The 22,665-nt window shown below is 37.1% G+C and overlaps 2 protein-coding genes across 4 annotated transcripts in view; one reads left to right on the forward strand and one right to left on the reverse strand.

Annotated features, from left to right (window-relative positions):
• LOC139687112 (protein argonaute-2-like) overlaps nucleotides 1-10,089 on the forward strand; it is a 58,569-nt gene extending 48,480 nt beyond the window's left edge. For 2 of the 3 annotated variants that reach the window (XM_071584228.1, XM_071584230.1), the window contains exons 15-19: nucleotides 1,589-1,679; nucleotides 3,969-4,163; nucleotides 7,808-8,053; nucleotides 9,107-9,294; nucleotides 9,667-10,088. In XM_071584228.1, coding sequence (XP_071440329.1) covers nucleotides 1,589-1,679; nucleotides 3,969-4,163; nucleotides 7,808-8,053; nucleotides 9,107-9,294; nucleotides 9,667-9,754 — 808 coding nt within the window. In that variant the 3' untranslated portion in view covers nucleotides 9,755-10,088. Of the gene's footprint in view, nucleotides 1-1,588; nucleotides 1,680-3,968; nucleotides 4,164-7,807; nucleotides 8,054-9,106; nucleotides 9,295-9,666 lie in introns of all 3 variants that reach the window. The other variant, XM_071584229.1, reaches the window with a different exon arrangement.
• Nucleotides 10,090-10,183: 94 nt separating this feature from the next.
• Nucleotides 10,184-22,665, reverse strand: part of PolA1 (DNA polymerase alpha catalytic subunit) — an 81,600-nt gene continuing 69,118 nt past the window's right edge. Inside the window, exons 21-24 of the mRNA XM_071584284.1 lie at nucleotides 17,937-18,068; nucleotides 17,085-17,201; nucleotides 15,798-15,891; nucleotides 10,184-11,135 (exon numbers count right to left, since the gene is read on the reverse strand). Of these exons, the coding sequence (XP_071440385.1) occupies nucleotides 10,993-11,135; nucleotides 15,798-15,891; nucleotides 17,085-17,201; nucleotides 17,937-18,068 (486 nt within the window). The 3' untranslated portion in view covers nucleotides 10,184-10,992. The remainder of the gene's footprint in view (nucleotides 11,136-15,797; nucleotides 15,892-17,084; nucleotides 17,202-17,936; nucleotides 18,069-22,665) is intronic.

Below are 22,665 nucleotides of genomic sequence, written 5' to 3' on the forward strand. Positions count from 1 at the left end.
TCAATGTAGTTGATTGTTATGGAAACGCCTAATATGCTCAGTATAATTTATCTTTTGTAGAACTCTTACAAATCCTTCACCTTCTCATGTAATCAATCCCCTTTCCCAATTTGGAAATGATCCATACTAAAATATTGATGTTTTTGCCACTTTGTCCTGTCATCAGCTTAGTTTATTAATTAATATATTACTTGACTGTGACAGGAAAAAACTATCCAGTGGATAATCATTGACATTTGGGTACTTTGAGAAAACAGGGCAGGATGGGAAGGGATGGAATGTGTCCTGCCGGGACCAATGTGATCCACACATAATATAACCAGACATTGGGCAAGCAGCACTTGGTAGTTTTAGTTCAAGGAGCAAAGTCTAATCAGTGAAAAAAGCAGAAGAAAGGGGAAGAAAACTCCAATGGCCGTAAGGATTAGTTGCCAATCTCTCGTCAGACCAATTGTTGTGTTGGTGTGACGGGAATCACGTCAGGGACCAACCACAACCTCTCGACCAGAATACCCTCTGTGGTGGTTTACGGGAGATTAATCCGCGTCAGGGACCAACACACAGCCACACGCACACTATCCTGCCTGAAATCCTTCATGAGGCTGTGAGACCCTGTTAAAGAATTTCAGATGGAGATGGAATCCTTCACGAGGCTGTAGAGTAGACCCCGTTAAAGATTCCAGGATATTCTCAAGCACACACTCTGTGGCGGTTTACGGGAGATTAATCCGCGTCAGGGACCAACACACAGCCACACGCACACTATCCTGTCTGAAATCCTTCACGAGGCTGTGAGACCCTGTTAAAGAATTTCAGATGGAGATGGAATCCTTCACGAGGCTGTAGAGTAGACCCCGTTAAGGATTCCAGGATATTCTCAAGCACACACTCTGTGGATGGCACAGACCAAATACACACACAAGCACTCGAGAAACGCACACACACTCAAAAGGGCCCAACTTCTGGGAGAATCTGGACACAGGTAAAAAGCAACTAGGAAGTGCGTCGAACACGCGTGTTTCGGCCACAAAGTGGCCCTCTTCTTTCTTCTTTATTGAGAGGCCGTAGAGCTCATTATTTCTTGCTAGTGAAAAAAGCATTTAAGGAAGAGGGAATTGATAGTAACCCCTTGATAAAGAAGACTTATTAAGATGAGAAGGCATTAGAGTTCCCACCCTTGGTTTTTGTGCCAAGAGGAAGGGTATAAGAAGGAATGGAATGAAGAATGAAATTTTTACATAATCTCGGTAAATACCCCTGTGTTGATGGGTAACAAAATTAATGAATGTTTTTTATCATTACTATTGTATTTTATTGTTTAGGAAGAAAACATAGTCATTGTGTAATCTTCTAAAGATGAACACTTTATGAATGTTGACATTGACTTTCGAGCATGTGGAGATTGTTGCATTATTTCTTGGAGTTCCTCAATTTGGCAAACTATGTTGTTAGGATCTGTTTACCTTCATTTATTTATACCTTAAGTTATTGCCATTCTATATGATTTTTCTAGTTACACAAAATTGTTGACTGGATCCTTTTGTGTCATCATTCTGAAAAATCTTACTTTTCTTTATTCCACTTATAGGCTACCTTGCTTCCAAAGACCAATGATGGTTGTAGGTGCAGATGTAACGCACCCTTCTCCTGATTCCCATGATATGCCATCAGCTGCTGCTGTAAGTTAAACTTTTTTGTGTTCCTATCTGTGTATAACATGTTTGGAATTGTTTGTCATGGACAACTTTTTGCAGGAAAAGTTTTCGACTTTCCGATACTCTGGTCCCTAGTTCTCTACTGGGAGAATCATTGATTTAAGTAAGGCAATATATAATTCTCTTCAAAGAGGAAAAATAATTTTGAATTAAATATAGAAGTTCAGGCAATCAACAAAATGCTCCCAACATTAATTTTATCGTGGGACTGAATGGGTGGTTCCTGTTAGGTATTACTGCAAGGCAGCTCATCATTGCTTGTGTACCAATTAGATGTTCTACTGTTGATAGGCATCCAGATTGGTTGTGGCTGGCCCTAAACTTCTATAACACTCCATTTTAAACTTTCTTGCTTTTTTTAGGGAACCCTAGAAAATTGTTATTCTTAAGATGGAAAAATTATAAGAAATAAGGTATTTCAGCTGTGGTAATTTGACTCATTAGAATGGTATGTATATGCTTAGTTTTTTTTTTCCTTAATGACTCTTTAAGAAAATCTGGGATACTGAAGTTTCATAAATAATCTCCTCTGTTAAGACGGCACTAGTGGATGCATATGTACTTGGTCTTTCCCAGCCCCTAAGACACCCTTATTAGTCAGGTAATTTAGGAAAAATACTTGGATCGGACAGAAAATGATGTGTATTTTAATAACGCTAAATAAAACATAGGTTATGCTCTTATCCAGATAGGGAAAGGCTAAGTTAATTGTTGAAATAGGAGGGGAAAAACTAGAGCAGGTGGAACAGTTTACATATCTTGGAAGTATTTTGGACCAAAACGGTCAAAGTAGTCGGGACATATGGAGAAGAATTCTATCAGGCAATGAAGTTTTCACAAGAAGGGAATTGATGACAGTGACATTAGGTTAGGATGTTAAGAAAAGGCTTATTGAAACTTTGATATGGAGCAGAAACATGTTCATTGAGGCAGGTTGATAGGTATAGATTGGAGGCTTTTGTAATTGGTTAAGTGGATGGAATATGAAACAAAAGAGGAGCTGCTGGATATGGTGTTGGAGGAGAGGGGATTGCTGGTATAAATCCTAAGGAGACAAAAAAATGGATGGAAAGCATAATGATTAGCAATTGGACATTGAAGACTGATAAGAGGGGAGCATGTTAGGAAGGCAAGGAAGGGGCAGAAATAGGATAGGGATGTTGGACAGAATGAAAGGAGGAAGGAAGTAAATGGTGATGAAGAGGGGCTTGTTGTAAAGTATGATGTTGGGTTGTGTGTTATTTGGAGAGACAAGATATTTTGTTGGTTGATGTGTCCATCCAAAACCTATCTTAACCGGTAATCACCTATAATAATAATACGAAGAAAATTGGAAAGTTTCATTTAAATGTTATCAGCTACATGTATATCAATGTTTGTTCATCATAGAATCCCTGAAATTCATCATCTCTTTGGTGCTAAATTATTTCCAGTTGTTTTCACGGCAGCTTTCTCTTTCCTGTGGCACATTGCCAATCTACATGTTGAAAGATAAGATGATAGTCTCACTTTTGACTTTCCACCTGGACTTTTTCAATCATTAACTCTAGTAATTAACAGCCATTTCATTCTTCCCATTAGTATGCCGTCATAAGTTTTGACCCTTAAGGAGCATATGAACATAAGTTTTATTTACTTATCTGCATTTACTAAACCCACCTTCTGCTCCCTGTGTAGTCCCTTTTTATGCGGTGCTTAGCTTGTTATTATTTCAATATTATTGAAACTTAAATTTAGAGCAACCATTTTCTTTGCTTTGACACTCATACTATTAAAGGTTGAATGCCTATAGACTCTAGATTTTATCGGTAAAGATATGTATATATTAGCAGAGGGGGGTGGCATCCCTGTTAGCTTGATCCATATTGTTTCATGGCACCACCACATGTGGGATGAAACTACCTAACTATTCCTAAATGTATTACATGTATGATTTATTTGGGAATTGTTTTAGGAAGAACTTACAACAAAACATTAACTCTCTTGCTCACTTATAACTCAAAACAGTGATGTTATTGAAATTTTTAATCAAGGCAACTATTTTCTATGCCAGATGTAGAGAAAAATACTTAATAGACTATTTTTCCAGATAATTGGCTTGCACTGATAGGTCAGTTATACCCATGTACCCCCGGGTCATAAGAGACTGGCTGATTTTAGAGCATATTATGGGGTTAGAACTTTTGGGATATATGGTCTATGAATAATTAAATTCACTTGTGCTTTTATTTGTTTGTTTTATGTAATTTTCAGGTGGCAGCAAGTATTGATGCAAATGCATTTAAATATGCAATCCAGTACCGCCTTCAACCGGCACGTATGGAGGTCATTGAAGATCTAGAAAAAATTATGAGGGAATTACTGCTTGTATTTTATAGGGCAAATAACCTGAAGCCAGAAAAAATAGTGGTGTTCAGGGATGGTGTCAGTGATGGGCAGTTTTCAGCTGTGAGTACTTTTTGTTGTTGTCCATTTTTCATTCTTTAAGCAGAGATATGGTTTATTTGCAATACCCTGACTTTAGTTTACAAGGAAGTATGCTGTTTGTTGCTAATTATGACTTGTCTTAAAAAAAAGCAATCTCTTGATGGATTGTGCACTGAAGCAAGAAGTGAGGCTCAGGTTTCCTGAGGAAATATTAAAACGTATTTTTGTACGCACATAAGTGATAAGTATCAAGAGTATCAGAGCTTGAGAATCTTCACTGTTGATTTTTGACGGGCAATATGCATTAGTATTGAATTGCTGGTGTAAGTCATGTGTCTTATTTATCATATTACCATTTATGTTAAAAACTACAAATTTAGCTATTGGTTAATGGAACCCAGGTGTTGGCAACTTACATATAAACAATCTGTATCAATTCTCTTGCTTCTGTGATGATAGATAGGCAGCTCCATTGTGCACAGTGGACATATAGGGGGCAAAGCAGCCATTCATCCTTTCAAATTTACTTTAACATATGTATCTTTTAAGTGAGAACTTATCTATCAGTCTTTAGATGTAAAAATAAAGATATGTATTTCATTTCATTTAAAGTATAAAAATTATGAAGAACTATTTATTTAGGATATATATTCATAGAAGTTCTCGCTTACTACATTCATATGTAGTAGCACAGTGGAGCCTTACTTAACGAGCACCTTGCATGGCAAGTAATTGGCAACGAAGACATTGGATTAGGAGAGATTGGTTTTGAAAATGACTCACTTAACACACAACTTCCCCAAGTGACGAGGGAAAGGGAATTCCCAGAATCATTGCATGCCTGCCACTTCAGTTTTGTTTAGCACTCCTTCCACATGCATCATAGTGTCACTAGTGATCACACATTTTTCCAAACATCTGTTTAGACTTATTATTAGTGATTTTTTAATGAAAAGATTAATAATATTTTGTATCAGTTTGGAAATGACCCTGAAGAAAAATCTGTTAGAAGAAATCCACAAGAGAATAAAAATAACTTTAGAAATGAAAAGTATAATCGTTGAACATCAGGAACAAGGTTCACACCTTGACTTGGCTGGCCTGGTGTGCATATCAAAAATTGGATGACATCAATGATTTACATTTTCTCAAAAAACAAGGACTAAATTTAAGGACATAAGTGCTTCAAAGAGAGTGACTAGCATATCTATGCAACAGGAACGTATTCTCAATGATGTTGAGAGATTGCTTCTGAGATGGATAAATTAAAAGCAATTGAAATGCAACACTATTAACAAGAATATAACTTGTGAGAAGGGGAAAGTAATATTTGCCGACCTCATTAAGATGATGTCAGGATCATGAATGACTAAAGGAGAGGGTGCAGCGTTTATTTCTAGGCAAATTTCAATTTAAATTTCCTGCCATATTGTAGTTCCACTGGACATTGCCATTGGCATTCCTGAAAGTAATAGGCATCTAGTAAACAGGCATAACCTCGAAGTGGCAGAGATGTTACATTCAAGTGTGCAGTACAATCAAAGAGTCGCTATTATTGAAAGTGTTTGCCCTGTGAAATATTTTGATTTTTCTGGTACAGAGGATTACCTATCTCGACAGGTTTTTAATTTTGACGAGATAGGTCTCTTCTTGAAGATGATACTGAAGCGAACCTTTATCTGTACACATAGCAGTGGAAGAGATAGCATTGCCTGTCTGTCTCACCCTTATTTTGCAAAAATACAAGCAGGAAATTGAAACTTAAAGCCTTGCGTGTTTACCATTCAGAAACCCCACAAGATTTCTAGAATTGTCAAGTCGAAAAGAGCAGGATGCAACTGTTTCCTGTGTACCATGCATTCGAGGCTTCACCCTAATGAGGCAGTGGAGATGCACACCAGAAATTTATTAAATGGTAATGGAGTCAAACTTTTACAAAAATTTTAAGTTTCGGCAAAAACAAATGGCTCTAGACAGGTTTGTTGTTCAAAGGAATTTGGTATGTAAGATGTATAATTAACTATTTATGTCAAATTTGTTTGCTTTTAAAAATCAAGTTAGCATTCCTGGTTGTCTTGGTTGAAAGAAAAGATGAACATAATCCTAAGCCATGTGTATATTATGTTCTTTGAATCAACCTTGTGAATATTTTTTTTGCATGCTTTATATGCTAAAAGTGATTGTCACTAAAAGTGTTTAGCTTTTTGGGAAAAATCATGTAATGAATCATTCTCATTGTACGAAAGCCACTGTACTGATTGAAGCACTTTTCCACTTGATATCAAGTGGAAAAGGGCTTCAATCAGTTATTCATTATGTTCAACTTCTACCACATCATGCCTGAAGCTACTCAATTTAGCCACTGTACTGTTAAGTCAGCTCTATTTTTACCTATCAATCAAACCTGATTACTATGGTTATTTATTATCATTTAAATTAATTAATATAGTGAATTCCTGAATATTTCATTTCATCATCAGGTCTTACCTCAATACATTCAAGGCACAATTATGTGACATCTAAGTTGTTTTGGAAGTGTAAAAATAGTGAAATTAATCTGATGATTTTTGAGAAATGGATATTTATGCTTTCAAAATGTCTTTTGTTGGAAAAAATTGCTTCAACTGAAGGGGACTAACTAGTCATTGGTGAGGGATGTAAAATGTGTGATCTAAATGAGTAAACATGGCTAGTTATTATTGCATATCAGTTGACTTACCGTTTTGTCATAGTTTGATGCTCAGATTTTCAAGATAATTGCTTCCAATTCACAGAAACATTTATGTACCTTGTCACTCAAAGGATCTAATTGTTCCAATTTCAAAATACCTTCTTGACACTAAAATAGGCTGCAGTGGAAATAGTCAATTCTTTTGTCCTTTTGCACTCCAATATTTTCAGTCTCAATACCAGTAGCTCACCTGGAATGTAATTTTTAAATGCCCCCAGTCCGAAGGATGAAAACTGGTTCAGAATAAAATTCAATTTCTTCAAATGAAAGAAAAAAAAATTTGCCTTACCGATTGTCAATCTGTAAACTTACATTAACTCTAACAAAAATTTGTTTTCCCTCATGTAAACCTGGATTGCTTTAGCCAACCATGGCTCCCTTTTTTGGCTTTGGATATTAGTGGGGCAGGGTTGCCTTTCTAGCAAATATTCCTGGCATCATCATCCCTGTCAGGTAGCATTTATATTTGAACAATTCCTCAACCAATATGCTGCTTATGTGGTAACCATCTGTAATTATGTTGTATCCTTGAGCATCATAAAGCAACTGGTTCAATCTACCTTACAGTTTTAGAAAATGTTTTTATGTATTTGGAAGACCAGTTCTAGGGAGGTGTAGGTTCCAGAATAAGGAAAAAATGAGTGAATCTGGCCACTTGCATTTGTAATTCATTTTAAACTTGTTCTAGCACTCTCCTGCTTTGTTTTTTTAATTATTAAGAAGTGGTATACATTAAAATTGCTTGATTCAAGTGTTAGAACAATTCAATTCATTTTCTTTTATTGCAGTTTCTCATCAACAATATGATATTTCTTTTTATGAAACATTTTTGTTTCAACATGGTATTCATTTACCTATATACTTGTATATCATAGTCACATTGAATCAGTCTTATTCCAGAAACATGCATTTCATGAGGTTATCTCTTTTTCAGGTTTTAAATAGCGAGTTGATGGCAATCAGAAGAGCTTGTAAAGGATTGCAAAGTGACTACCAGCCAAAAATTACATTTTTAGTAGTGCAGAAACGTCACCATACCAGATTCTTCCCTACAAATGACTTGCCACAAAATTTTGTTGATCCTAAGAATGGCAACGTTCCTGCTGGGACTATAGTTGATACCCAAATCACACACCCAACAGAACTTGACTTTTACTTGGTCTCTCATGCCAGCCTACGGGTAAGTAATGTTGAGAGAGTGAGGGGGAGATTGGAAGAGTGGAAGAGTATGGGTGTGAGGGAGTGAGTGGTTGGATGGAAAGGGACGTGAAGGGGGTGGGTGGATGGAGTGGGTCGGTGGTGAGTGGTAGGAAGGGGATTGGTGGGGGAATAGGAGTATAGGGAGGGATGGAGTGGATGAGTGTGGTAGGTCGGTGGAAGGGAGAAAGTGTGAAAGTTGATTGGATGTAAGTAGGTGGGAGAGATGGAGGGAGGGTGTAAGTTGATGGAGGGAATGAGAGGGTAAGGGAGGAGTGGGTGGTTGGTGGTAGGGTGAGTGTGAAAGAGGGTGGATATGAGTGTATAAGAACAGTGGGGAAAGGTTGGGAGGGAATGGAGAGGGTGAGAGGGAAGGCATGAGAGCAGGCGGGAAAGTTTTGAGAGTAGGGTGGAGATAATGGGAGGGATACAGAGTGGGGGGGAGGGATGTTTTAGTTTAGGGGTGAGAGTAATGGGGTGGGAATGTGGATAGTCAGAGGTGAGATTGTTAGGGTGAGAGTGGGAGGAAGGACAAGGTGGGATTGTGGGGAGGGACGAGTGTACTTTTGAACAAATAAGTACTCTTTGAGTGTGAGATAGAATGTGTATTTAAGTAACCACGGTATTGTGCCAGTAGGCAAGAAAGTGTATTGTTGTAATATTGTGTTGGCCGTTCCCATCTAAAACCTACATTAAATGGTAGAGAATACCAATAATAAATATTATCGGTCATCTACCATTTAAGGTAAATTTTGGAAAGACACTTGGAGCCAAATGGAACAGTATCAAGCCCTTCTTTGCCTCTCCTAAGAAAAGACAAGCTGTACATCCAGAACTACCTTACACTCTTCATCCTGACTCACCATTACCATTTGCATAGAAGTCTCATTACCATAGTTTGCATAGAAGTCTCCATTTTCCTTAAAATCAAGTGTCCTATTAACTAAATTGTGCAAAACTTCCATTGTTTTAAAATATAATTCTCTAATTTTTCAATTATTTCCTATAATAATTATTAAAATTTCCACTTTTCAAGGGTACTAGCCGGCCAACAAAATATCATCTTTTGTGGGATGACAGTGATTTCAGCACTGATGAGTTGGAGGCTTTGACATACCATTTGTGTCACATGTTCTCCAGGTGTACACGCTCTGTTTCCTATCCAGCTCCAACATATTATGCTCATTTAGGTGCCTTCCGAGCCAGAGTTTACGTGGGTGATGGGTAAGTGCATATTTATTGATGTCATTATGTCAGGTTGACTCAAAAAGCTTACTTTTTGTGGAATATTTAACTTCCACTACTATTCTTGTGTGTCAATGGTGTGAAAAGGAAGTTACTGGCAGATAATTAAAATTGTCTGGTAATTTATCTTAATCTTATTTTTGGAGAAGTGTGTAATCAAATACACATGCAATTACCATTTTGCTCCTACACTCACATATTTCTGCATTAGTTAGTAAATTTAAGATCATTACAAGTTGTTAAAAGTTGATTAGTGATAAAAAAATTCATTTATATGAATTCAAATGTATTTAATTCCATAAAATAATCAGGGCAAAATTTTTTCTAAGTGCAAATTTTATTGTATTTCAGAATAAATATGAATGATTTGGGCAGAGAGCAAGCAAAACGAACCCTTGAGCAAACATTTGCTAAAAATTCCCCGATGTTCTTCGTGTGAAATATGATATTGGTGATACTCTCAACTGGTTGTATAGAATGTAACGGGAATAGTTATCTTGTATTTCCATATTTGATGTATCCTTTTGATCAAAAGCTTCTCATCACCTTTTAAATTTGATCTAAATTACCTTTATATGTGCAGTTTACATATTATCCATCATGGACATTGGCATAAAGGATCTCTAACTAACTTCTTTGCTATGGAAGATGGCTGCTTAAAGTATTGGGTATTTTGTAAGTAATGTTATATAATTTGGAAATACTTTTTCACAGAAAAAATAAATGATTCTTGAAAAGGATAACTTGCTCCATGGATGCTGTGTTAATTAAATAATATAAAGAAAAGATTTTGTTATTTATAATAAAACGTTTAACATTACAAAAGCAGGTGGTGTCAGAACTGCTGCTTAATAGTTATTATATTTATTATATAGTAAAAAAGTTATATTAGTAGAACTAAATTGCAGTTAAATTTTAGATTTTCCAATAGAATTACCTGTGTAAATACCACAGTAATCAACAAGGTTTGGTTTGATAAAGGAGAGTAAGCTCACCTGTATTTAGCTATGTATAGTACAATAGCTCCGATTTATAGTTAACTATACTCGGACAAAATAATGATAAGGAAAATAACCAAAGGCTTACATGCCTAATGAATAACCTCAACTGTACAAAAAAGTCATTGGAAGCTTACTTCTATGTCTCTCTTCCAGTTGCTTTCCGAAAGTTTCTTCTCCCAAGACAGAATTTAAACAGGTCATCAAGTGGCAATACAGTGGGTAGACTGCTGTGTATGGAACTGCCGCCCCCTTCTCTGAATTTCACTTGTTGTTGGGCTTAGTATAAATAAGGTGAGCTCTACCCTCATCTATCAAACCAACCATAGGGATAATAACTGTAGTTAACAGCAATTACAGCAATTTATATTTATACAAAACAAACTACTTCTTCATGTGCCACCAACAATAATTTAAAAAATCATAGTAAAAATTCTTTATCTAAGCCATAAATCTGTACAAATAAAAATTGTAGGTGTAGACATATTTGTGATCATAAAATTGTATCAAGCATGAGCTATACCTCTGAAACCATTCAAAAATCATAGTACAAAAGTCATATGATTCAACATCTGAATAAGCTAATTCATCTTTATACCAACTGTTTTATGGAAAAGAGTTAAGATTACAATTTTGGATAAATTTGGTCCATGAGCCTAATTTTAATGATAACTGCAGTTCACAATTTTAGTGTTCTCAGTGGCATGAACAAGCTGCCCAAATTTATAACTGCATAGGAACTGGATGCTAGTATTCGGGTTACATGATTTTCTAACTTTGAATAAGCTAATTCAATTTCTCTGGGAACATTTTCAGGAGGCTCTGAAATGTGAAAACAAGCATTATTCAAATACAAAACCATTTCTCTTCACATATGCTAAGCAGTTAAACATTCACTAAAAAATTGGCATAAAAAATAACATCTTGCAATTAACATTAATGATATGACATAAGGTAGTGTGACTTGGTCACTTCATTGCTAATTTTTCCTGATCAAGCAAATTTTATCCAATTTTCGACTAGATACTATGTTTACCACAATTACTAGTTTTCTCAGCTGCACAATACCAGAAATTTAAGGAATAATCAATTACTTGGACAGTATCATGTCAAGTAAATTCCAGGCGGTTCTAACTATCCCAAAACTTTGGTTTAAGAGGCCAGTGCTTCCTTTCTGTCAGTCAAATTATTATTAGCAGTAACCAACCTCTGTTATCAGTTTACACAAGCCACCGAAAGGGATAAGGGATTTCAGAGAAAAAAAATTGGAGGTATGCATTGCTTGAATAGAATTGACCCAAAAAGTGTTATGCAATTAATAGTATCATTATTTATTAGGTAATCTACCGGTTATGGTAGGACACAACCCAAAATCCTCCTCTACAATAAGCCCCTCTTCATTTCCGTATACTTCCTTCCTACATTCATTCCCTGCCTCCTTCCTCCTTTACCTAACATTCTCCCCTCTGTCATGGTCTTTTCAACATCTCACAGCCAATCAAAATGCTTTTTATCTATTTTTCCTCCCTCCTCATGATTTTTACCAAAAACCCAACAATACTTGACCTGCATGCAGCCCTACACTTTTATCTAAAAAAAAAGCCCTGCCGTGCTTGAATTTCCTAACTGCTACACACCTGGTGGCCTCTGATATCGAGTAAAACCTGATTGGTTCAGAGGGTTCCTACGAAATTAAATCGCCTAACAATGCCCCCCACCCACTTCAGAGTTCAATTTCCAAAATGAATATGAAATCTCCTTAGATCCATGTCCCACAGCCACTGCTCCAACCACCTTCATTGCCTAGGAATGCCACCACTCAGAATGAACCAGGCTTTCATGTGATGGCTCATATCCTCACAGTCAGCCCTTTCCCCTAATGGGTCCTCCGCATGCCTGATGTCACTACTATGACTTGAATCTCCCCTTCCCACACTGATGGTTCCTTCTTGGGGTTGCTCTCATAAGAGGGAGGTAAAGGTTGCAGATACCACAGGACTATCCCCTACTAGTACCTGACATATGTTGGAGATGAAGAGGAGGTTAGCCCTTGAGTCTTCCATCCTTTACTGCAGCATTAACTTCCCACTAACCCTTCAATCTTCTGGTTTATGGATAGGTATCCCTCCCTAACTGAGCTAGCTTCTCAACCATCCTGCCACTGGTTGCATTCAGGCAATCCCATGCTGTCCCATTGGCACAGCAATGTATTTGTTATTCTACCCTATGTCATGCCTGTCTGGGAGAGTAACCTTCCTTTCAAACTTATCTCGAAGCTTGGACATAACACCTTCCAATGCAATGCAATGCTTTTAAAGCCACACATTCTCCAGGACGGGTGGCCATTGTGGCAAAAGACCCAGTAAAGCCATCCTATCCCCTACCTAACATAACTGAAACCCAGTTTCTAACTTAGCTTACCCAAAATTATATGCTTTTTGAAAAGGTCATTAACAATATACAGTGGAACCTTGCTTCATGAGCACCTCAGATAGCCAGGCATTTGCATAACGAGCAAAAAATATTGTACCCAAGAATAACTCATTTAGCCTGCAATACTTCACATAATGAGTGATGAGGAGAGGGGGATTCCTGGAGTGATAGGGCCGGCTGTTCGCATTTGTGTTTAGCACTAGCACAAGTTCTGCTAGCATCTTAGTGTTACTAGTGATCAGATAAATGTCCGAACTTGAGTTCAGGCAACTTATTTGCGACTTTTGTGCACAGAGCAAAAATATTTCATGAATAGTTTCAAAAATGTCCCCAAAAGAAAGTCAGAAAAAGACAAGTCAAAAGAGAAAAAAAATAACCTTAGAAATGAAAAGTGAAATCATTCAAAAGTGAGAATGTAGCGAAGTATCAGCGTAGATGATCTATCACACACACAATCCATGAATATCAAAGATTTGTACTATCCGCAAGAACGAGGAAAAAATTTAGGGGATAAATGCTTCAAAGGGAGTGTGACTAGAATATATATATAAGCAACAGTTCCTATTCTGAACGATGTTGAAAGGTTGCTTTCCAAAGGAATGATAATGATTGCAAGGCAACGCTATTAATGAGAACATGATTTATAAGAAGGTGAAAGTGATTTTTGCTGACCATGTTGAGAAAACGAAACATCATCAATGGACGAAGAAAAAGGATTTAAGGGAAGCCGTGGGTGGTTCAAGAAGCTTAAGAGAAGAACCGGCATTCAGTGTTGTGAGTCGTGGTGAAGCAGCAGGCTCAGACAGGTAGCAGAGAACTTCATCTGGGACTTCAAGAAGCTCATAGATTCTGAGGGATACATGCTGCAACAGGATTTAAACTGTGATAATACACTTTTAGAAAAAGGTGCCAAAGCAAACCTATATAACAGCAGAGGGGAATGCACTGTCTGGCCACAAGCCAATGAAAGACCATATCGTGCTGTTACTTTGTGCCAATGCAAGTGGCAATTTAAACATTAAACCAGCTTTTTTACATTCAGAAACTTCATGAGCCTTAAGAAGTGCAAAGTCAAGAAGAGAAGGCTTAAAGTGATGGGAAGATCAAACGACAAGGCTTGGGTGACATGTGATCTTTTTACTCACTGGATTAATAAAGTGTTTGGTCCTTGTGTGAAAAAGTATTTGCCCGAGATGAATCTGCCACGCCCATGTCTCGCTTTTTATGAACAATTCTCCTGCTCATCTTTCCAGCCTACAAGATGACCTTGAGGAATTTGAATTCATCAAGATCCACTTTCTCCCTCCCATTACTCCACACACCAATCAAATTACTTCAGCCTATTGACCAGCAGGCTATTTCTAAGTTTAAGAAGCTCTACCCTAAAGCACTTTTTGAGCATTGCTACAAGGTGACTGAAAGGACCGATGTCAATCTGGGAAAGTTTTGGAAATATCATTTCAACATCATTGACTGCCTTAAAATGATTGAAAAGATGTGGGAAAGAATTACCAAGAGAACTCTCACTTTTGCCAGGAAGAAGCTTTGGCGGGATAGCGTTGATTAAATCGACTTTGCAGGATTTGAGACAGTAGATATAGGGATGTAATCAATGAGATTTCATCTTAGTCCAAGTTCCTGGGACTGGAGATTGATAGCAGAGATGTTGATGAGTTTGTGGAGAAGCCCAGCCAGGAGTTGCATTGTGTTTCACAGGAAGAAGTTGTGGAGGAGGGTTTGTCTAAGGAGGAGGTAACAGCAAAGCAACAATCATGTATGACAATAAGAGAAATGCTGAAAGCATCCAAAACTGTTGCATTGCACATGAAGAGCCATCACCCTTATGTTATGTGCACTATGAATTTATATGATGATAATGCGGTTGCATTTTTGAAGAGTCAGCAAAAACAAAAATATCCCGACAGTTCTTTAGTAAATAAAATTAGGTATGTATCAACAAATATTATTCTTATTCCAGGTTGGTTTACTCCACGATAGAGGAAGAGATAAAGACTTAAGTTCTCTGCTGGATCGAATATTCAGAAACATCACCCTAACAGGACTGGCTATGTGCGCTAAAAATATACGTAATGATAATGCTATAATGCATAGTCAAATGAATTTGAAGAGTCAGCAAAAATAAATTTTTCTCAAGAGATTTCTTGTAAAAGTGAATTGATAAAAATCATAAATTAACTAATTATTTTGAATTTTTTTTGTTTTCTACAAATTGAATTTGCATTCCCGGCGGTTTAATTCTGTCATAGAAGAAAAGGTAAACCACGAACCACAGTGAAATGTGCACCATGATCCTAAATAATGTCGGGATGAACCTAATGTTGAATAAACCTTGCACAAAATTAATATTATCAGCATGGAATGTGTTAACCTATTATACACTACTTTATTAGAAAGAAATGATTCACTAAACAAGTGTTTTGTTTTACGAGAAAGGTTGTGGAATGGATCTTGTTTATATTATGAGGTTCCTAACTTATATTGAGAGTGAGATGAAACTTATCCAATCAGCATAAAGTACAAGGTAACATACAAAGTAAACTACCCACTCCCTAAAGTAGCTATTTAATAGAATTAAGCCCTTAATAATAAAAAATGAAGCATTAATAAAATATAACATATAGTGTGCTATAGCTTCGATACAGCCTGCAGTTTTTCACAGCAACTACACTACTGGAAGATAGCAGGTGCAGGTATATGGATGGGTTTAAGCCACAGCTTGCTGACACATACCCTTTCACTTCAGCAGCTGGGCAAGCAGTCAAGTTTGGAGCAGCAATTGACTGATAATTCTCTTTTATCTTTTTTTTTTTGTTTTATTCCATCAAGAATCAGAAAAAAAGTAATTTTGCTTGCTGTTTAACCAACTAAATGTGAAGCAATGCTCATTGAGTTATTTTTTGTATACTTTTTCAGCAGTGTAATGTAATAGCTGTAAAATTTGCTAAATTGTGTAAATTCCCATTTTTGATGGGGTTGAGCTACTTCTATAAGCAGAAATATGAAAAAGGAATAAGTTTAAAAAGTACTTACTTTCATCATCAGCACCAGTTATCTTGTTGAACTTGTTTAAATCAAACATATCGGCATAATATAATAACTGCGTGTAAAGCTGGGTTTCTGTGTACTAAAAATGAAAAAAAAAAAGAATTTTAGACAAACAAAGATCCGAGTGTACTGAAATTGATAAAATAATATAATCTGGTATCTACACCCATACATACTAATGCGGTTATTGTCATTTAAGCCCAAAATCAGAGCTTAAACGAAGAAGAAGTCCCCAATTCATGAAAAGAATTCCATCGATCAACAAGTTTGATAAACTATTCAATCTGGTATTTAAAGCAATTAGGAATAAGCAACATCAAAGCTCAAAATCAATACTGAACTATTACATCCATTGATTAATTAAACCTTACTTAATGCAAAAGAAATTGTTTCCTCTCTAACCCCAATTTCACTATGTAAAGAGTGTGTAAAGTGGAGTTTACATGGCAGAGGTTTGGCAAAAGGCTACCATTATTCAAAGTATAGCACTCAAAGTTTTTTCGAAAAAAATTACTCCTCTCTTGCTCCTCAAAATTCAACTTTTCACTAAAACAATAACCATTTTGCAATGTAATGTGACAGCTGTGCAAACACTTTTTAGAGTTTCTCAGCGAGGCTTCCATAAACATGAGCTTTCATCTGACTCCTACCCTTCGACCTATCTGGTATGGGTGATCCTACCACGAGTGATTCCTCCCCTTAAGCACAGCTATTGGGGTCACACACTTCATAGTCCATGGGAAGGGCAATCATGGGTGTTAGAAACATATGAATTTCAACTTTTGCTCTTAGCAAAGTTATCTAACAATAAAAAAATACTAAATGGTTTCATGGATGACATACTTAACTGTTTATTAGCCTCTCAAGAAAAAATGAAAAAAAAATTTCGGTGCTCCTAAGCAGAAAGGAATAATTTTTTTTCATAGTAAAATCATTCTTTGTCAACTTTCCCTAGATTCATAGAAATCCTCAAACTTTCCCAACTCATGGAGATTTCCCTTTTTACCAGTTGCTGACTGCTGTGCATACGTGCATGCATAGACGGAGCACCATGGACTCCAATTTCAAATCTCCAGGGCAAAAGAGCTTTTCTGCTCAACACAGTAATATGCACCTGGGAGATTGCCATCAAAGATGTAATTAAATCATTTTGGGAAAGAGATCTTCAATTGAATCTACCATTCTTTTTTCACCAAGAAAAACTATAAAAATGATAACACTAATTGAAGAAAAAATATGCATATTTTTTAAGACTAGGGGGAAACACTTTACCTCTCGCATCATGCACCCTGAACTACAGCCAGAGCACACTGGATATGAACCTCTCACTTGAGTTGGAACTCTACGCACTCTGTTGGAGCAGCCTGGATCCTCGCATATTAACCAACCCTGATATGAAAAAAAATCCATAAATTATGGAAATTAAAACAATGAACTTAAACAAATACAAATCAAACCCTTAGAAAAACCTGTTTTTTTTCATTGCCAGTCAACAAAAAGCATTCAGGAAGTAACTTGATTTTCCATCAGATTGCAGCAATAATGAAAATATCAAGCTCGGTTTAGATCCGAGCTTGAAAGGTTACAGGCATTTCAATCTGCTAAAGGAGCCTTGTCAGTTCTGCAGTTGGTTTACACATTAATAAACGTTTTTGGTTTATTCTTATTTAAGCCAGTCTGTAAATGTAGATGGTAGGTAATTTTGACCATGAATATATGACTATAAATATCCAACAACATTGGTTGTCCCATGAGAAATTTTTTAAATCTTTCCACTAAGACATTACATTCTCAATCCATTCCAAAACGTGATGGATAACCTCTAGTTAATGATTTGTTTTCATGATATCAAACTACATGCAGGAGCACTTAATATAGCAAAGTGATTGTGGAGAACATGGACTCTGGTCAAATTAAGACACCACTGTATTTGTAAGTTATCCCTCCACCTTTTTCTGAAAATGTCTGCATTTTAATGCATATTAGCAGATGACTCCATTAAAAGTTACTGTAGCAGCATCTCCCACAGTTGTTTGAATATTTCCTGAAGTAAAGGTAGTCACCAACCAATCACTATATCACCTTAAGGCATTAATTATTTTCTACCCTTTTGGGAATACTTACAGCATAATAGCGATCAATATGCCTCCTTATTGCAAGAATCAATGCATTCTGGATACTGGAGAGATATTTCAGAGGAGATGTGGTGCATTCTGGATTACTGCATGACTCCAGCACAAAAGTTCTACCTAATTCCTTAAACAGAGTAATGTAAAATATATGTAAAGAATAGGAAGTAAAAATTGGAATTCTTAATAATACCTTGATTAATGAACAATTATCAATACATACTGGAACACAAGAACAATTTATAACCATATATGATGGGAGCAAAAATAGGAGTAAACAACAAAACAGTTTCAAAACAAACAATGAATGGAATATTTTGCTCTTAAATAAGGCATCAAATGTTTACACCAGTAATAAAAATAAATCCATAAACTAATGCACATATTACACAGAACAGTACTTGCTCAATCATCTTCATTGTGATAGGAGTTTCACCTACACATGGGAATAACCACTAACACTAATTCAAGTAAAGTGATAATGAAATATAAGCAATTTGTACGTAAATATGCACGAAGTGCATATATGGCTAGTATTATTATTAATCAGTAGTCTACTATTTAATTTTGTTGGACAAAGTTTGTACACTACTACATTTCTTAGTCTTGCTTAAAAATCCTAAATCTGATAACCTACGATACTGCACTGCATCAAACAGCTCTTCAATTCCACATTAGTACATACTAACTACCTTCATTTCATCCAATCTCTATCCTTTTACTACCCCTAATTTGCTTGACTTATGTTCTCCCCTTTACCATAGTCTTCGGGGTTCTATCGCCAATCAAAATGCTCTGTATGCATCTCTCCCATCTCCTTTGGATTTTCTCTCCTCCTCCACCATGCCTAGTATTTCTTAATTTGATTTCCTATCTGTTTATATTTTGTGAGGGGAGGAACATAAAGTGAAGTTAGTTTTAGCAAATGTAACTAGTCACATTCCCAATTCCCCAAACAACTGTGGGATCATGAGAGTGACTTCAACCCAGACTTACTGCAATAGATGGACAAGTGGGAGGAGTTAGAGATGAAATGAAATTCTCCCCAATCCTGGATGCCCCCCTTTCCATCATGGGAAAACATACTCAATACCCTTACAATGTTCTGGATCCTTCAGAAGGATGAGGTCAAACCACTTTTGATTTGAGCCTGGATACTAGGGATATTTGAGGATTCTACAAGAGATAATATTATGTAAGACACTCCAAAGAAAAGAGCACGGTAAAATAAGTAGCTTTTTAAAAAAAATCATTTTTCCTCCCATACATGTAAGTATATTACAATAATAAAATCTTTTTGAAGTGTGAGTTGAAAATAATAAAATATTTTCCAACTGTGGCTGCTAATTTTCCATAGAATCAATTATTTAATCAATTAATATAATCTGCCTGTGCAATTTTAACACAGTCAGGGTTGAATAGAATTCATTTCCAGGAAGTAGCATCAGTACCTTGCTTCTGAATTTTGATAAAATAGTCATCTAGCACTGAAAATTTACCTAGGAATAAACTTAACATGATGTCAGTGCTATAACATAAGATTTGTATTAAAATTAATGCAAAAATAACAATTTTTTCCTGACATGTGTGTGAAGTGTTTAATTCAGACCCTCGGTTAAGAGTGTGCATAATCACAGATCGTATTAGCATTGATAAGATGACAGTGCCCATCATTATTATTAAAAAGTGATACAAAGGTCTGCGCTAAACTCATCCCAAACGTTTTAACGGACGAACAAGAGCAGAGTCGAGTGTCACCTTCTGCAATGGCATCGCAATGATTCCCCACCCCCTTAAAATACCAACTTGGTAACAGCAAACGATTTTCTATTCCCAAAAGTGAAATCCTCCCTCAAACGATACCACCTTGGCACCCTAAGTGCCATTAAAGAAAAGGGATGTACTTCGAAGAATTTTGAGGCATCGTAGCAATATCTGAAATAAATCTATTTTCCTGAAACTTTTTGCGTTACTTTTTTTGTACAAACCGTGTATGTGTTACTCATTATTTCAAAAAATTTTTTTTAAGGTAATCTACCGGTTAAGGTAGGTTTTTGGATGGACACAACTACCAAACAAACATTTTATTACTCCCAACAAAATCCATCATCCTACTCTATATCAGGTCCCGCTTCATCTCAGAGTACCTTCTTCCTCCCTTCATCCCGTCCAAGATCCCTATCCTGTTCCTTCCCTTTCCTCGTTTACATAACATTCTCCCCTCTATTACAGTCTTCAACATCCCACTGCCGGTCAATACCCCCTTCAACCACTTTTCCTGCCTCCATAGGATTGCTCCCAGCAAACCCCTCTCTTCGCCCACCATACCAAGTACTTCCTCATTTGTTTTCTTCTCTGTCCATTTTACCTTCTCCATTCTTCTCCACACCCACATTTCAAAAGCCTCCAGTCTACGTCTATCCTCCTGCTTCAATGACCACGTTTCCGCGCCGTACATAGCTACGCTCCATACCAAAGTTTTTACGAGTCTTTTCTTAACATCCTTACTCTACGTCCCCGTCATCAACTCCCTCCTCCTTGTGAAAGCTTCTTTGCCTAGCGCAATTCTTCTCCTTAAGTCCCTACTACTTTGACCATGTTGGTCCAAAACACTACCAAGATACGTAAACTGTTCTACCTGCTCTAGTTTTTGCCCTCCTATTTTAATGTTAAGCTTAGCCTTTTTCTTTCTAGAAAATCGCATAACCTTTGTTTTATTAATATTGATTCTCATCCCATACCTGTCGCACTGAATTTCCAATTCACGCAGCAATGCTTGCAGCCCCTTGGCTGACTGACAAACTAAAGCTTGGTCATCAGCAAACCTAACTGATTTTACGAATTCCCCGCCCACTTTCATTCCTACCTCGAGTTCTTCCCATGCCTCTTTGATCATTTCCTCTGCATACAGGTTGAACAGCAACGGTGATAATGGTCAACCCTGCCTTACACCTCTGCCTAACACTGCCCAACCGGACTCCCCGTTCACCACTCACACCTGAGCAGTCTGAGACATGTACAGGTTGCGGATTAGCCTCCTTTCCCTCCAATCTATCCCTATTTTCTGCAGCATACTCATTAGTTTTTCCCAATTCACTCTATCAAACGCTTTTTCGAAATCTACGAAACAGGCAAATACCTCCTGATTGTGTTCTATATTCCTCTCGATTAATAATCTCATTACTGCAATGGCATCATGCGTACCTCTCCCCTTCCTAAACCCTAACTGATCATCTCCTAAGTAATCATTTGCCCTACTCTCTATCCTTTTGTTTATGATCCTGAGAACAACTTTAGCTGCGTGGGATATCAAACTAATTGTCCTATAATCCTCACATGACGTGGCCTTAACCTTTTTCGGAATAGAAACTAAAACTGATCTCACGAAGTCTTCCGGCCAGATTCCCTCCTAATAAATACTATGGATCAGCCCATATAGCCTCTTCCTCCCACATTTTCCTAAGCATTTTAAAAGTTCCACGGGAATGTTATCCACCCCAACAGCCTTATTTAGTTTCATCTCCCTTAATGCCCTTTCTATCTCATTGTCTAGTATGCCTAAACCTACGCTATCTTCCTCTACGTCATGTTCCTTTTCAATGTCTAACTTTGTTGGTCTAAGCTCTTTACTATACAGTTCTTCTACATATTCCTTCCATCTCTCTGGGATCTTTCCTGTGTCAACTATTACCTTACCTGCCTTATCTCTAACTGCTATCGTTGATCTCCCTTTCTTACTTCCCGATAAAGATTTAACTTTGCTGTACAGCGCACCGATTTCACCCTTCCTCTGCAGACTTTCCATATCCTCGCACTGTGTCTTCCACCATGCTTCCTTTGCTTTATTTGTTGCCCGCCTCAATTTGTTGTTCAATTCTTTGTACTTCATTTTGCCTAATTCTGTATTAACATTCTTCCATTTTCGCAGCTCATCCATCTTTGTAATCATCTCATCCGTGATCCATGGTTTCCTAATCCTTTTAGCTTTAACAGTTCCAATAGTGTCTTTTGCAGCTTTAGACAACACTTTCTTGATTCATTCCCATTTTTCTTCGATAGTACTTAGCTCTTTACCATCCTCCATGGTTTCCTCTACCGCCTGTTTGTATTCCTTCCTTTTCAAACCATTTAATGCTCCTACATTCCATTTTCAAACTCGCCCCCCTCTGCCTTATCTTTTTGAAACGGACGCTACATTTCATAACAACTAAATTGTGGTCAGAGTCCGCATCCGCTCCCAGGAAGCTGTGCGAATTTATCACACTGTTCCTAAACCTGTGTCTAACCAGGATATAATCTAGCTGATACCTTTCTGAGTCACCTGGCATTTTCCATGTATACCTGCGTCTTTTGTGGTGTCTAAACCAAGTGTTGGTGATAACTAAGCCCTGTCTCCTGCAGAGCTCAACTGCTTTCTCCCCACAGTCATTTATTGTGCCTAATCCGTAGTCCCTGACCTCGTCACCATCTCTTCCTTCACCTACCGTCGCATTCCAATCCCCCATCACTATCAAATGTTTCCCTGCAGGAACACACGCGATTATGTCCTCTAACTGAATGTATAACCTATCGACCTCTTCTTCTTTATGGTTGCTCGGTGGCATATATACCTGAATAATAACCAAGTACGTCGGTTCTGCTTTCATCTCTACTAGTATTATTCTATCCGTTACCTGCTCTATGTTGACTACGCTTCTTCCTACCTCTTCATTTAATACTATGGC

The sequence above is a fragment of the Hetaerina americana genome, unplaced genomic scaffold (assembly GCF_022747635.1).
Source record: "Hetaerina americana unplaced genomic scaffold, ioHetAmer1.1.p SCAF_17, whole genome shotgun sequence".
Classification (NCBI taxonomy): domain Eukaryota; kingdom Metazoa; phylum Arthropoda; class Insecta; order Odonata; family Calopterygidae; genus Hetaerina; species Hetaerina americana.